Here is a 14,312-nt window from a genome sequence, read left to right as displayed (position 1 = left end):
AAATCTAAAATACAACCATCTTTTGTCAAATTTTATCAATTTTATACGAGTTATGTCAAAAAATATGAATTTCGCTCAAGAGTAAAATACGTTTATTTTTCACAATATCGAAAATTGTTATTATGAAAAGTTATTTAGAATTAAAAACTATGTTTCAGTATGTAATTACATCCTTTTAATTGAAATATTCTGAACTATAAAGGTACTTTACTTTTGATCTAAATTTATCTTTTTTGACATACCTCGTATAAAATTGATAAAATTTGATATAAGATGGTTGTATTTTAAGTTTTAGACCATCCAGAACTTTTTATTAAGAATCACTTTTTTTCGTAAAATTAATAATAAAAGAGTTATCAGAATTGAAATAACTGAAAAAATAATGAGATCCATAATTTCTCAAAAAAAAATTTTTTCAATTAGAAGGATGTAATTGCATATTAGAATATAGTTTTTAATTCCAAACAACTTTTCATAATAGCAATTTCCAATATTACGAAAAATAAAGCTACTTTACTCTTGAGTGAAATTCAAACTTTTTAACATACCTCGTATAATATTCAAAAAATTTGATATTTGATGGTTAAATCTTAGGTTTTGGACCATGCAGAGCTTTTTATAAAGAATAACTTTTTTTCGTAAAATTAATAATAAAAAAGTTTTCCATATGGATACAACTTACAGGGACATACTGTATAAACTCAAGGAGAACACTGATCATTTGTGGTTTGTTGTACTGTTCATATCTTAGATGGTATCAACGTCTATCAAATAATATAATAAATAACTACTGCTCTCGTGCAACTAAAAAACAAGTTGCTTTATATGCATTGCTGTATTAAATTTAAATTACATTAAATATAAATAATTTAAAATGTTACCTGTATGAACCAAATTTCTTGCGAAATTAGGGGCTTTGTTGTAATATTTCAAGAAGTCGTCCAAAAACTGATGTACATTATAGCGATCACACACTTTGTTAACTCCTGGATTTCCTGATATATAATTATAAATGCATCTTAAATGATAATCATATGTAAATGAGTGAAGATGCATTAGGATTTTAACTCTGTCGCATTCGTCCAAAAAACTCAAGGTAAACTAAAAATCATAAAAAAGCGTTTATTTTTTAAGAATTTTAATCAAATTTAATAATTTAATTTAATTTTATGTAAAATGTAAATATCTGTTTTGAAAAAGACATGTATAATTCCTCTATAAAAATATTTGCATATTTATTTCTAGGTTATTAGGTTGTCACATTTATATTAAATTTCAATAATTGTAAATGCTCTACAATTTTGTTGATGAGACAACAACGACAATAATTTAGGAGACTTTTTTGGCAGTATTACCTTACTATCATACCAAAATTAGAAACCACGTGGTATGTTCGTCCTTATTCTTCATATTTAGTGTTAATAAGATTAAAAACTTTAAATCGATGGTCTCCAATACACGGTGTACGCAGCCTACGACGTCTATTGGAGACAACTGGCAAAGTCGGTGGTCACTTCAATTCACCCCGTAATTTGAATTTGTTTTAGATTTACTCTTTTTTAACCATTTTCGGCTGTAAGCTAGTTTTTGTCCTTCAAAGTATATTAAAAGTAACGAAAATGATTAATTTTCCTACGGCGTGACGCTGTACGCAGCCTACAGCGTCTATTGAAGACCACCGCCTTATATGGTGGGACACCCAGAAGACACCTTAATGAGAGAGAATGCATAAATACAATTGTTATTAAGGATAAGGAATACTAGTAATTCGAGTCGGCTAGTCCGACGTTTCCATTGCCGGAGCTGCACTATTATTTTAATACCTAATGATAATTATTCAAATAATACACAGACTAATATATCGCGTTCTTGTTTCTATTCCTTTTTAATTAAACGAGTGTGGACAAAGAGGGGAAACCCCCACCAAAACCTGATGGACCTCCCAATAGCATTCTTAGTAGTCCAGATGTTGAAATTAAGTAATTAGTAATGCCAAACTGTAAATACTTCCGATCCTATTAAATATAAAGATGATAAACAAAAGAAACTTTTTAAGTATACCATAAATGATCTTGGGCCGTTTTACCTATATGTCGAAAATAAAGACAGGGATTTTAAAGGTAAACTTAATGCATGAAAATTGGTGACATTATTCTTACAAAATTCCAGAATTGGATAATAAAATAACTAATATCGATACAATTGGAGGAAATAGATTAAGAATCAAATTTACGGATTATAAAAAAGCTAATTATCTTATACTTATCGACAATAAAAACGATCCGGTTTTTGTTGAAAACAAATTAGAGATTCCGATTCCTAAGTTTATTCTTATTAGACAAGACATTATACGGGATGTCTCGCCGGAATTCTCCAATGAATATCTTAAAAACAAAATAAAAAAATACGAAATGAATTCTAATTTTGAGGTACTAAACTTTGAGGTTTCTAAAATAAATGGAAAAATAGTTACCGATGATAAAATAGATTATGTTCCTACTAAATCATGTGTAGTAAGTTTTAAAACAAAAGAATTACTAAATATATTAGTAGGTAAATAAGGCCGATTCCCGACCACTTCGTGGTGGAGGCGCAACATCATGGTCCAGAATCGGCATACCGATTCCCGACCACTCGTGGTCCAGAATCGGCATGCCGGTTCCCGACCACTCGTGGTCCAGAATCGGCATACCGATTCTCGCGCACCGTGGGAAAATTCTAGTCCAGAATCGGCATACCGATTCTCGACCATCGTGATACCTATCCATCAGGGTCCTTGGCATCGATGGCTCGTTGAATGTACAGGTTGCAACGACCAACAATGACCAGAGGGTCGTAAGAAGATTGTTGATTTTGAAAAGGCAACATGGCAATGACAATGGGCCATTCTGAACATGAGAAGAAGTAAAAGACCAACAATGACCAGAGGATCGTAAGAAGATTGTTGATTTTGAAAAGGCAACATGGCAATGACAATGGCCCATTCTGAACATGAGAAGAAGTAAAAGACCATCAATGACCAGAGGATCGTAAGAAGATTGTTGATTTTGAAAAGGCAACATGGCAATGACAATGACCATTCTGAAAGTATATAAAAATGCTATATAATCATCATTATGACAATGGCCCATGCTGAACATGCTATATAATCATCATCATGACAATGGCCCATGCTGAACATGCTATATAATCATCATTATGACAATGGCCCATTCTGAACATGTATAAAATGTGAAAAGGCAACATAGCAATGACAATGGTCCATACTGATCATGTTCTGCGTGAAATGCTATACGATTATCATATATAGGGCTGAAAATATAATATTTGTACAAAATTACGAAAAATCAAATATTTTGAATTATTTACAAAAATATTTTTTAAATAACAAGTTGTTGTTTATCAACATTCCGGATGTGGATGGTTGATAAGGAAAGAGTGCAGACGTTATTTTTGCAACAACAGGAAACCGCTAAAGATATGACAAACCACAATGCTAAAAGTCCGGATGTAGTCAGATGATAACATGTAACCACAGTTGTTATTTGTGTAAATGTTATCGCATATTTTTAAAACCACAAGGTCTTGTTTTCATGTTTGTCAGAAAACTGTTTTTGCAACAACAGGAAACCGCTAAAGATATGACAAGCCACAATGCTAAAAGTCCGGATGTAGTCAGATGATAACATGTAACCACAGTTGTTATTTGTGTAAATGTTATCGCATATTTTTAAAACCACAAGGTCTTGTTTTCATGTTTGTCAGAAAACTATTTTTGCAACAACAGGAAACCGCTAAAGATATGACAAGCCACAATGCTAAAAGTCCGGATGTAAGAAACTGATAACATGTAACCACAGTTGTTATTTGTGTAAATGTTATCGCATATTTTTAAAACCACAAGGTCTTGTTTGTCATGTTTTTTTGCAAAACAAGGAAATCTTATCTCTGAAATGAACAACGTAACCGTGAGAATGTAAACATGTGATCACGTTCGTGCCGCGTGAGGGTAACGAGCTGCGGAATCCTTTAAAAAACGGAGCAGCGCACTCCTTTGTCACAGTCGACATCTGAAAGCCTTACAGTAAGTCATAAGTTCGCAGTGCAGTGAAAATAGTGAAGCAAGGTAAGCTATTTGTGTTGTTTATTTTTTAAATGCGTATTTCTGAATGCATTGTATACCTGTTTTCATTGTTAAATATTTTTATGTATTTATTATATCTTTTTCCATCCTCCAAAAACATTTCCCGGTCGCTATTTTTTATAAGCATTGTTTTCCTCTTTTCATATTTTGATTTCACGTTCCTCTCTTTTCATATTCTGATTTCATTCAGTATTTTATTTAAAAATGTTTAAAAAAAATTTACTTCATGTAGCATCTAGCATAATTCACAGCTTTTCTCTCTCATCCTAATCGTTTAATGCATCTCCACATTTTCGTTGAAAAAAGAGAGAAAAATAGAAAGTTTTCATATTGTTGCAGATGGATCTAACCAAAATAAACAAATTCTCGCTTATTGCAGAGAGAAAGCCAGTCCAAAATTTGAGGGACCTACCTGTCGACACTCCATTTATAATTTACTCAGCGAAAATAGTAAAAAGCAAGTTTGGGGAGGTTGTATTGCTTGAACTAGAAGAAAGCGTGGTTTTCCTACCTGACAGAGTGACAGCAGACTATAAGCCATTTGTGCAAGAATTTTCTACCCAAAAATATTCTCTAGTCTACAAAGGCGCCATCAATACTGGAAAGCAACATCCTGCATCATCTTTTGAAGTTATTGAAAAATAGAAGCAGTACACCATCCGGACAACAGTCTAGCTTTAGAGGTATGTACTCTTCGTTCTTTTGTGATAAATATTTTATTCTTTCAATTCTCTTTTGCTAAATATTTTCCAATTCCGTTTTTGTAATGTATTTCATGCTATCTTGCAAAATAGTTTATTTTCCCATTCTCTTTTGTCAATTATCTTCTCCATCTCAGACGGATCTTGTTAATTTATTTATTTTTCCATTCTATTTTTGACAATTATTATTTTTCATTTCAATTTTGCCATGTATTTTGTTCTCTTTTGCTAATTATTTTTGCGAAATATGTGTGCAATTAATTTTATTTTTACAATTCTGTTATGTTATATAGATTATTCTTCAATTATTTTTTTATCAATTTTCTTCTTCTATTCAATTTTTGTCAAGTATTTTATTCTGTGCTAGCAATTATTTCATGTTGAATGCATTAGACTAAAACAAATGTTATTGTAGGTACATCCGCTGTAAACTAACCCTCAGCAAAAACTTCAAGCTAGCAACAATCATCTGGAACAACATCATAGCATCTCTCTGAACCAACTTCAAGCTAGCAACAATCATCTGGAAAAACATCATAGCATCTCTCTGAATCAACCTCAAGCTAGTAACAAAAATTGGTGAGTTTTCATTATTAAACTTTATTCAATAATTATGGGTGACATTGGTGATCTTAGTGGCGACATTATACAAAATTTGGTTAAAGCGCGAGACATTCTGTTTCAAAACTATACACCGCGAGAAGCAAATATTTGGCTAAAACATATTAAGAGGCATTTAACATTGTTTAATAAAGCTATTCGGTATGGAGACTTGGACGTACCAAAATTACGACAATTGCAAACAAACGTTGGACACTTAAAAACAATTAAAGTGGAAATTCAAAATTTTTCTAAACACGTGGGTGGGAGCCTTAATAAACATAACAAAGTTAAATGGGAGGAGGTAACTTCATCATTTGCAAGTCGGGTTAGAACGGGAATAATTATTAATTTGGCATAAGGACGTAATGCAATTTTTCGGTGATTGTTTTAAGCTTTTTAAAATTAGAATTAAAAATATTTTAAAAAAATTTAATGTAATAAAATGTAATACCGCATTTTGTGGTCAGTTTATAAGAAAAGCAAATCAGGGGGAAAATAGCGAATTTAAATATTTTAACACAAAAAATGAAATCATAGACGCAGGAACAGACTTAACTTTGTGGTTCCACTCGAACGTAATTGATAAAATTATGGCGAAACTATCAGAGTTTGAGGAAAAGGGATCAGGGTGGGCTTTGGAAAAAATAATATCTTTAGAGGTTAATATTAACAAAAATGAAATCGGGAATGGGGCTTCATCCTTCATTAAGCTACCGGATCAAATCAGAAATAAAAACGCGTGTATCAATGTAAAAAACAATGATGAGGCGTGCTTTTTTTGGAGTATAGTGTCAACGCTGTATCCTGCAAAAGAGCATTCAGATCGGACCAGTTCGTATCCACATTACACCTGTCTTAAATGTCGATGGTTTGGAAACACCAATGACTATTGGAGGCATTTCGAAATTTGAGAAACAAAATGCCATCTCTGTAAACGTTTATGGGCTGGAAATGAATGTCGCTAAAGAAAAAACATTTTACGTAACAATACCGTTAAGGTTGTGTAAAATTAAATTAACTAGACATGTAAATTTGCTGATGGTACAAGATAAATATTTTCCAAAATTAAACGATTATGAGGCACCTATTGAGGATAACGAAATTGTAGATATCAAATACCATTATTGCATGATAAAGAATCTGTCTCGGCTTTTATCTAGTCAAACAAGCAATCATAAACATAACATATTTGTATGCGATAGATGTCTAAATTATTTTAGCAGTTTTGACAGACTAAATGATCATGCAAAATATTGTGAGAGAATCAACGACTGCAAAGTATCATTTCCACCATATCAACATGTTGAATTTAAAAATCACGCGTATAAGCAGACAACGCCTTTTGTTGTCTATGCAGACTTTGAAGCAATGCTACAAAAATTAAAAATGGACCGCTTAAAAGTAAAACAATTAAACATCAGGAGCATAAAGCCTTTAGCGCTGGGTATTATGTCAAATGTTCTTACGATGAATCATTATCTTTTTATCGAAGCTACGCAGGTACGGACTGTCTAGACTGGTACGCGAAGGAAATGTCTGATTTGGCAATGTTTGTGAATGGAAAGATAAAGCATATTGAGCCCATGAATATTAAACCAAACACTAATGGAGCAACTGATTGTCATATTTGCGAAAAGCCATTTTTAGAAGAAGATGTGGTTGTTAAAGATCAAAGTTAGGTTGAGGTTTGTTGATTCATTGAGATTTTTGAATTCCTCACTAGATAAACTGGCAACCACATTAAATACAGAAGATTTAAGGTACTTGGCTCGAGAATTTCCAAATGCCGCTCCTGAACAAATAGAGCTATTGAGAAGAAAAGGCATTTTCCCATATGAATACATTGATTCTATGGATAGGTTAAAGTAAACTCACCTCCCATCTATTGATAAATTTTATAGTTCGCTAACAGATGAAAACATCTCTAAAGATATGTACCACCATGCGCAAAACGTTTGGCAATCATTTGATATTAAAAATATTTTGGAATATAGCTTGTTATACATGAAGACCGATATAATGTTGTTAACTTGCATCTTTGAAAATTTCCGACAAAAATGCCGAGGTACATACGGTCTTGATCCTGCCTGGTACTACACTATGCCAGGTTTTTCGTGGGATGCCATGCTTAAATATACAGGTTGCAAATTGGAGTTGCTGCAGGATATCGATAAAATCATGTTTATCGAAAAATCTATTCGAGGTGGAATTAGTCAAGTGAGTAATCGATACTCGGAGGCTAATAACAAATATATGCCATCTTACGACTCCTCAAAGCCCAGCAAGTATGTGGTGTATTTAGATGTCAATAATCTTTACGGTTGGGCAATGTCCCAGTGTTTACCATATGCAAAGTTTGAGTGGGTGGACACTAACATCGATGTTCTTAGTATTCCTGACGATGGTGATACAGGATACATACTACAAGTTGACTTGGAGTACCCCGAACACTTGCACGACTTACACAAAGATTTCCCTCCCCGGGACTGCAATTTTTCCTCGACGTCGGTGGGAGGGCCGAGTAACTGGTCTTGGTCCTTGAAATTGTGAGGGGAGCACGACCAGTGAAACTAAACGCAGTCCCTAAGCGTCCAGCGCCTGTGCACCGGGTGGCCGCCGGACACCGCCACTGGACGCAAAAAGGCGTGGCAATTGAGGCGAACAGTTGCGGCGCCTTCGCCTTCAGCTTTTAGTTTACCCTTCCAACTTCCCTACGGCTACTCCAAATCACCCTAATCTCAGTCGCCAAGCTCCAAAACCAAGCCGCCGGGAGCGGCGGTGGGGTCCCGCGCATTGGCCGCATCTGTCAGTGCGCGGGCCCCCGCCCTCGCCCCCGACACACTTTTTCGAGTTTTTCTCGACGCACTATCTAGGAGTAGCCGACATGCCTCACCCAACCCAACTTCACCCCCACCCCCCACCCCCCATACCCCACAGGAAGCTCGTAGCTCGGAAATTGTCGGCGGGGCACTGGTGGGATCACTGACGCCAAATAAGGGACTCCGACAAATACCAGTAGAAGAGAAGACCAGCCCAACTGCATATCAGCATGCATCACCGACTAGTCCTTACCCTCAGGGGGGATGAATGGCGAATTCTTGGCGCCACAAAACGGGGACCTTTTGGCTATGGAATGGTAACCCAGACAGAAGAGTCCAGATGGAGAAAATCAGCTTTAAAAAAATCCGCAATCTAAGCTGGAAGACATCGCGGCGAAGGATGAATGGCCATGCGTAGTTGGTCGAGAGCGATTCCTGCGAGGAACCAGGCGACACCTCACAGTAATTAGCCTTACTCCGGCATGCGGGGCTCTGGTGGAGTGGACTGCAATTCCCTAGCTACTCGTGGGAACAATATGGACAAAAATATGGAAACCAATATTCACGAACAACCCGTAGTAGAAAGCCCCGAAGGCACTACTACGCAGATAGCGAAACCGACCACAAGGAAGGCAGTCAGAGTCACCTCCTTAGAGGAGGTGGATCTGATGACAGACGAGGAGGTCATTCAGGCCAGGCTGGCTGGGGCCTCCAAGAAGAAGGTAAAAGATCTGGTGGGAAAAGGCCAGGATTACATTGAAGCCAAACGCTCGGTGATCAAGGCCAATTTTACCAAGGTCTTTGGACGACAGGAGGGCAGTGCCGCTAAGTCTAAAGAGAAGGCGGAGCAAAAGCTGGAAATGGAAATGGCTACGCAAAAGCCTACAAAGAAACGGCAAAGGTCGGACCACAGCACGCCGCCAGCGGAAGTCAAAAAGAGGCCGAGAAAGTCAGAAATGACTTTTACACAAGCCCTTTGCTCGGCAAAGGTGGCGGTAGTATGTGATGGCTTCCCCGAAGTCAAGATGGAACCCACAAAGTTTAAGGCAGTGCAAACATCCATCTTGGAGGCTTTGGAGAGAACGCCAGAAGGAGGGCCGCAAATCAGGCTGCTAAAGAGCACGTTCAAACCCGGTTACCTGGTAATGACGTGCGCGGATAGTGCAAGCGCACAATGGCTCATCGACACTACTCCCGCTCTAAAGCCTTGGGAAGGTGCAAACCTCCAGGCTAAGGACGAGAGTGAAGTCGAGAGGCCGTGTTCTTGCACTGTCTACATCCCAGACGAGGACGGAAAGAGGTTGGAGGCGGAAAGTGTGCTGACTCGATTAAGGGTCAGCAACCGAAAGCTCAACACTCTTTTATGGACCGTTTTGGGCAAAACGCCTGCAGGAAAAGGGCAGGTATGGGTCCTCTCAATGGACAAAGAGTCCTTTGAGGAACTCAAAAAACTTCAAATGTGTCCTTACTTTGGCATAGGAAGAATTAAATTTCGTGTCAAGGATGATGGGCACATTGAGAAGGTTGCAGAGGCCGGACCAAGGGGGTTGCAAGGCGTAACTGCCACAACCTCGGCAGTTAAGTCTAAGCAAAAAAGAAAAGAAGTCAAACCTTCAGAGGCGCAAAGCTCTAAAGTAGCGTCAAAGAAGGTTAAGACTTCGAGCAAAAGCAAGGCTCCCCCTAAGGATGATAAGTCAAGGGAAGGAGCAAAAGAAGGAAAAATCCCGGAAGAAGTCCGCACCGACTTGCAGGGGAGTGCTACAGACCCGCCCAGAAGGCTAGAAGCCACTGAGCGTGTGGTCTCTCCCATGGAAGGGGTAGAGGACACGGGAAAACCCGAAAGATAGCCTTCAATTTAGAGGAAGGCAGAATAAAGATCCTGCAGGTCAACCTACATCATGCCAAATCTGCGTCGGCGGTTTTGTGCAGAAGGTTTGATATGGAAGGCCTGGACTTGGCCCTACTGCAGGAACCATGGCTCCACGGAGGGAGAGTTGCAGGCTTAAAGCCGCAACAAGGTAAGTTACTATACGATGCGAAAGGAGAGACACCTCGAGCATGCATTGTATATGGCAACGAAGTAAACTGTACACTGATTCCGGATCTTTGCTGCGGAGACTTTGTTACAGGTATTCTAACCGCTTCCACCGAGGAAGGTAGTAAAAGATGGTTGGTCTGTTCTGCCTACTTCGCTGGAGAGAAGGTCTTCCGCCCAGGCATAGTAGAGGACGTTATAACCTACAGTCGAAGGGAGAACCTTCATCTAATACTGGGATGTGATGCCAATGCCCACCATCTGGCATGGGGGAGTACGAACATCAATAGTCGAGGTGAGTCTTTACTACAGTTCATCTTAAGCATGGGTTTAGAAATAGCCAATATAGGAAATAAACCTACCTTCGTTACGGCCACGCGCAGAGAAGTCTTAGATGTAACACTTTGCAGTGAAAAAACGTATGATACTATAAAGAATTGGCATGTGTCAGAGGAACCTTCATGTTCCGATCATAGGCACATTCGATTCGATTTAGCTACTTCGATTCGAATGGTGGCAAGATTCAGGAACCCGAGAGAGACGGATTGGGAAGGCTATAGAGGCTCACTCGAGAAGTCTCTCGAGGGAGGAATCGGCACCATAAGAGATAGGGAAGATCTCGAGCTGGCAATTGAAACGGTGAGCGGAGCTGTTCTGGCCTCTTACCAGGAGAATTGTCCAGAGAGAGAAAAGAAAGGAAAGAAAAACACACCCTGGTGGAATGAACACTTACAAAAGCTTAGGGCAGATGTAAGAAGGCTATTCAATAAAGCCAAATTCAACCAGGAGTGGTCCATATATAGAGAAAAACTGACGCAATACAATAAGGAGATCCGAAAAGCCAAAAGAGAGTCGTGGCGAAAGTTCTGCGAGGAAGTCGAACAGGCTCCCGCATGCTCCAGAATCCACAAGGTCCTGGCTAAGGATGGTATTGTGAATCAGGTCGGCCTCTTGAAGAAAGAGGACGAAACGTATGTGGAAAAACTGGAGGAAAGCTTAATAATGCTCACCAAGGCACATTTCCCCGGCTCATCTATTGACAATAATCCTCCGGTAGAGCTAGCTTATCCCAGAAGGCCTACTAAGGCGGACTGGAAATTAGCTACCGACATCACGAGACCGGAAAAAGTCAGGTGGGCGATCAATAAATTCCAGCCATATAAATCACCTGGAATGGACGGGATCTATCCAGCCTTCCTACAGAAGGGACAGGATGTGATTATCCCGCATCTAACAAAGATCTTTAAAGCTAGTTTGGCATGGAGATATATTCCAACTGCATGGCGAAGGGTGAAAGTCACATATATCCCCAAGGTTGGTAGGGTAATGGACCAGACCCCCAAGTCATACAGACCAATAAGTCTATCCTTTTTCCTAGCAAAAACGCTGGAAAGATTGATAGACAGGTATATTAGGGACGATGTGCTGATGGAAAAACCACTTAGCGATCGTCAATATGCATACCAGCCAGGAAAGTCAACTGACTTGGCACTGGATGATCTTAACAGACTGCTCTCAAAGTCGCTAGATGACAAAGAGATAGCGGTGGCGACGTTTCTGGACGTGGAGGGAGCATTTAATAACGTCTCCTTCGAGTCTGTAACGGAAGCGCTTAAAAGGAGAGGAGTTCCTGCCTTCATATGCGAGTGGACAAAGACGACCTTAGCAAATAGGATCATGGTGTCCTCGTTAGGTGAAGCCACCATTGAAGCGAAGGCAGTAAGCGGTTGCCCACAAGGAGGAGTTCTATCCCCATTACTGTGGGCAACGCTTATGGACGACCTACTTAACACGCTGTCCAGGGAGGGTTTTTACTGTCTGGGATATGCGGACGACTTGGTAATTGTAGTTCGAGGACGCTTTACCAAAGTAATTTCAGAGAGACTTCAAGTCGCTCTGAGGATGGTGGACAGCTGGTGTGAGAAAGAAGGCCTGAAGGTTAACCCTCAAAAAACATCCGTTGTTCCCTTCACCAGGAAAAGAGCACTGCAAGGCTTACAGCCACTAGCGCTCAAGGTAGTAGAAATCCCATTCACAAGTCAGGCCAAGTACTTAGGTGTAATATTCGACCAGAGGCTGACATGGAATGCACACATTCAAAAAGTCACACAGAAGGCCATTATGGCCCTGAACAGATGTAGACGAATGTGTGGCAAGAATTGGGGGTTAAATCCTAAAATGAACCTCTGGCTATACACAAGGGTTATAAGGCCCATGCTAACTTACGGTTCAGTGGCGTGGTGGAACAAAACGCAACAGTCCGGGGCGATTCGATTGCTCAGTAGCACACAAAGACTTGCATGCTTGAGTGTTACGGGAGCCATGAGAACAGTCCCAACGGACGCGCTAGAAGTTATACTAAACCTACCACCTCTACATATATACATACAGAGTGAAGCCAGATCAACAGTACATCGGTTGATCCAGGGCCAAGCTCCAATAAGTATGATGCAGGGAACTGATAATTTAAGGCTATACCAGGACATAAAGGCAGACCCCGTTCTAGGAATGCCTGTAGACCGAATGGTTACGAGGTATAGCTTTAACAAAAATTTTCAAGTCACAATACCAAAAAGAGAGGACTGGGAAGCAGGTCCGCCGATAACGGCAAACTCAATATGGTATACGGACGGCTCCAAAACCGATATAGGTACAGGGGCTGGAATACATGGCTTAAAACCAAGGACGGAAGTCCGGGTATGTCTAGGGACATATGCGACCGTATTTCAAGCCGAAGTAGCTGCTATACAAAGGTGCGCTATGGAACTAATCAGTCGGAATCTAGATAACGACTCCATCGTTATCTATTCGGATAGTCAAGCGGCTCTGAAGGCTCTCAGTTCGGTACAGGTCGATTCATGGCTGGTATGGAACTGTTTGAGTGTCCTCTCTCAGGTGGGAAGTCGAAACAGATTGACACTTGCCTGGGTGCCGGGACATAAGGGTTATCGTGGCAACGAGAAGGCCGATGAATTGGCCCGAGAAGGCGCATCTACGCCACTGGTTGGTCCGGAACCCGTCTTTGGAATCGCAAATACGATAAAAAGAGCAGCTATACAAAAATGGGCGCAACAGAGGTCTCTTGAATGGTGGAACAACTCCCCAGGACAGAGGCAGGCCAAACAGTTCATCAAAGGACATTCGGCTAAATTTACAACAGACTTACTTTCGCGCAGTCGAAGCACTGTCAGAATGATAGTGGGTCTGCTGACTGGACACTGTAGACTCAATAGACACTTGAGTCTCATAGGCCTGACAGAAGAGGACACCTGTCGGTTCTGTCTGGAAGAAGAGGAAACCGCTCTACACGTTCTGTGTCATTGCGAAGGTCTCGCACGAGTGCGGTTTCTAGAACTCGGTGAGGAAAAACCGGAAGCACCAGGCTACATGAAAAGGCCACTATCAAGGCTGTTAAGTCTCATTAAGAGGACTAAGCTAGATGAAGTGCTTTAAAAGAAAGGGGAAACACAATAGATCTACTAAGGTCGCAGTGTATCAGGCTCTATTGGCCGCCCCATTTTCTACATTCTACATTCTACACAAAGATTTTCCATTTTGTTGCGAACATCAAGTTCCATCAGGGTCAAAGTTTAAAAAACTTATGACTACGCTCCATAATAAAACAGAGTATACTTTGCATTACCGTAACCTCAAACAAGCGCTCAATGCAGGGCTGAAACTAACAAAAATTCATAAAGTTTTGAAATTCCAACAAAGCGCCTGGCTCAAACCATATATCGATCTTAATACAAAATTACGAACTGCAGCAACAACGGCATTTGAGAAAGACTTATACAAATTAGCTAACAATGCTATATTCGGTAAAACAATGGAGAACATACGCAAACACCGCATAGTAAAGCTTGTTTCTAAGTGGGAGGGGAGATATGGAGCCAAAAATTTAATTTCCAGCCCTCGATTTCACAACAGAACAATTTTTGATGAAAATCTGATGGCAATCGAGCTAAATAAAACAAATTTAACATTCAACAAACCATTGTACATTGGAA

The 14,312-nt window shown here is 39.6% G+C and overlaps 1 protein-coding gene across 1 annotated transcript in view; it reads right to left on the bottom strand.

Annotated features, from left to right (window-relative positions):
- LOC114343637 (KICSTOR complex protein SZT2) overlaps positions 1–14,312 on the bottom strand; it is a 997,370-nt gene that overhangs the window by 568,200 nt on the left and 414,858 nt on the right. The window contains exon 9 of the mRNA XM_050663023.1: positions 882–1,101. Within this exon, the coding sequence (XP_050518980.1) occupies positions 882–1,101 (220 nt within the window). The remainder of the gene's footprint in view (positions 1–881; positions 1,102–14,312) is intronic.

Source organism: Diabrotica virgifera, chromosome 10 (genome assembly GCF_917563875.1).
Source record: "Diabrotica virgifera virgifera chromosome 10, PGI_DIABVI_V3a".
NCBI lineage: Eukaryota > Metazoa > Arthropoda > Insecta > Coleoptera > Chrysomelidae > Diabrotica > Diabrotica virgifera.
Note: the sequence above shows the minus strand (reverse complement) of the source record. Positions and strands in the feature narration are given on the sequence as shown.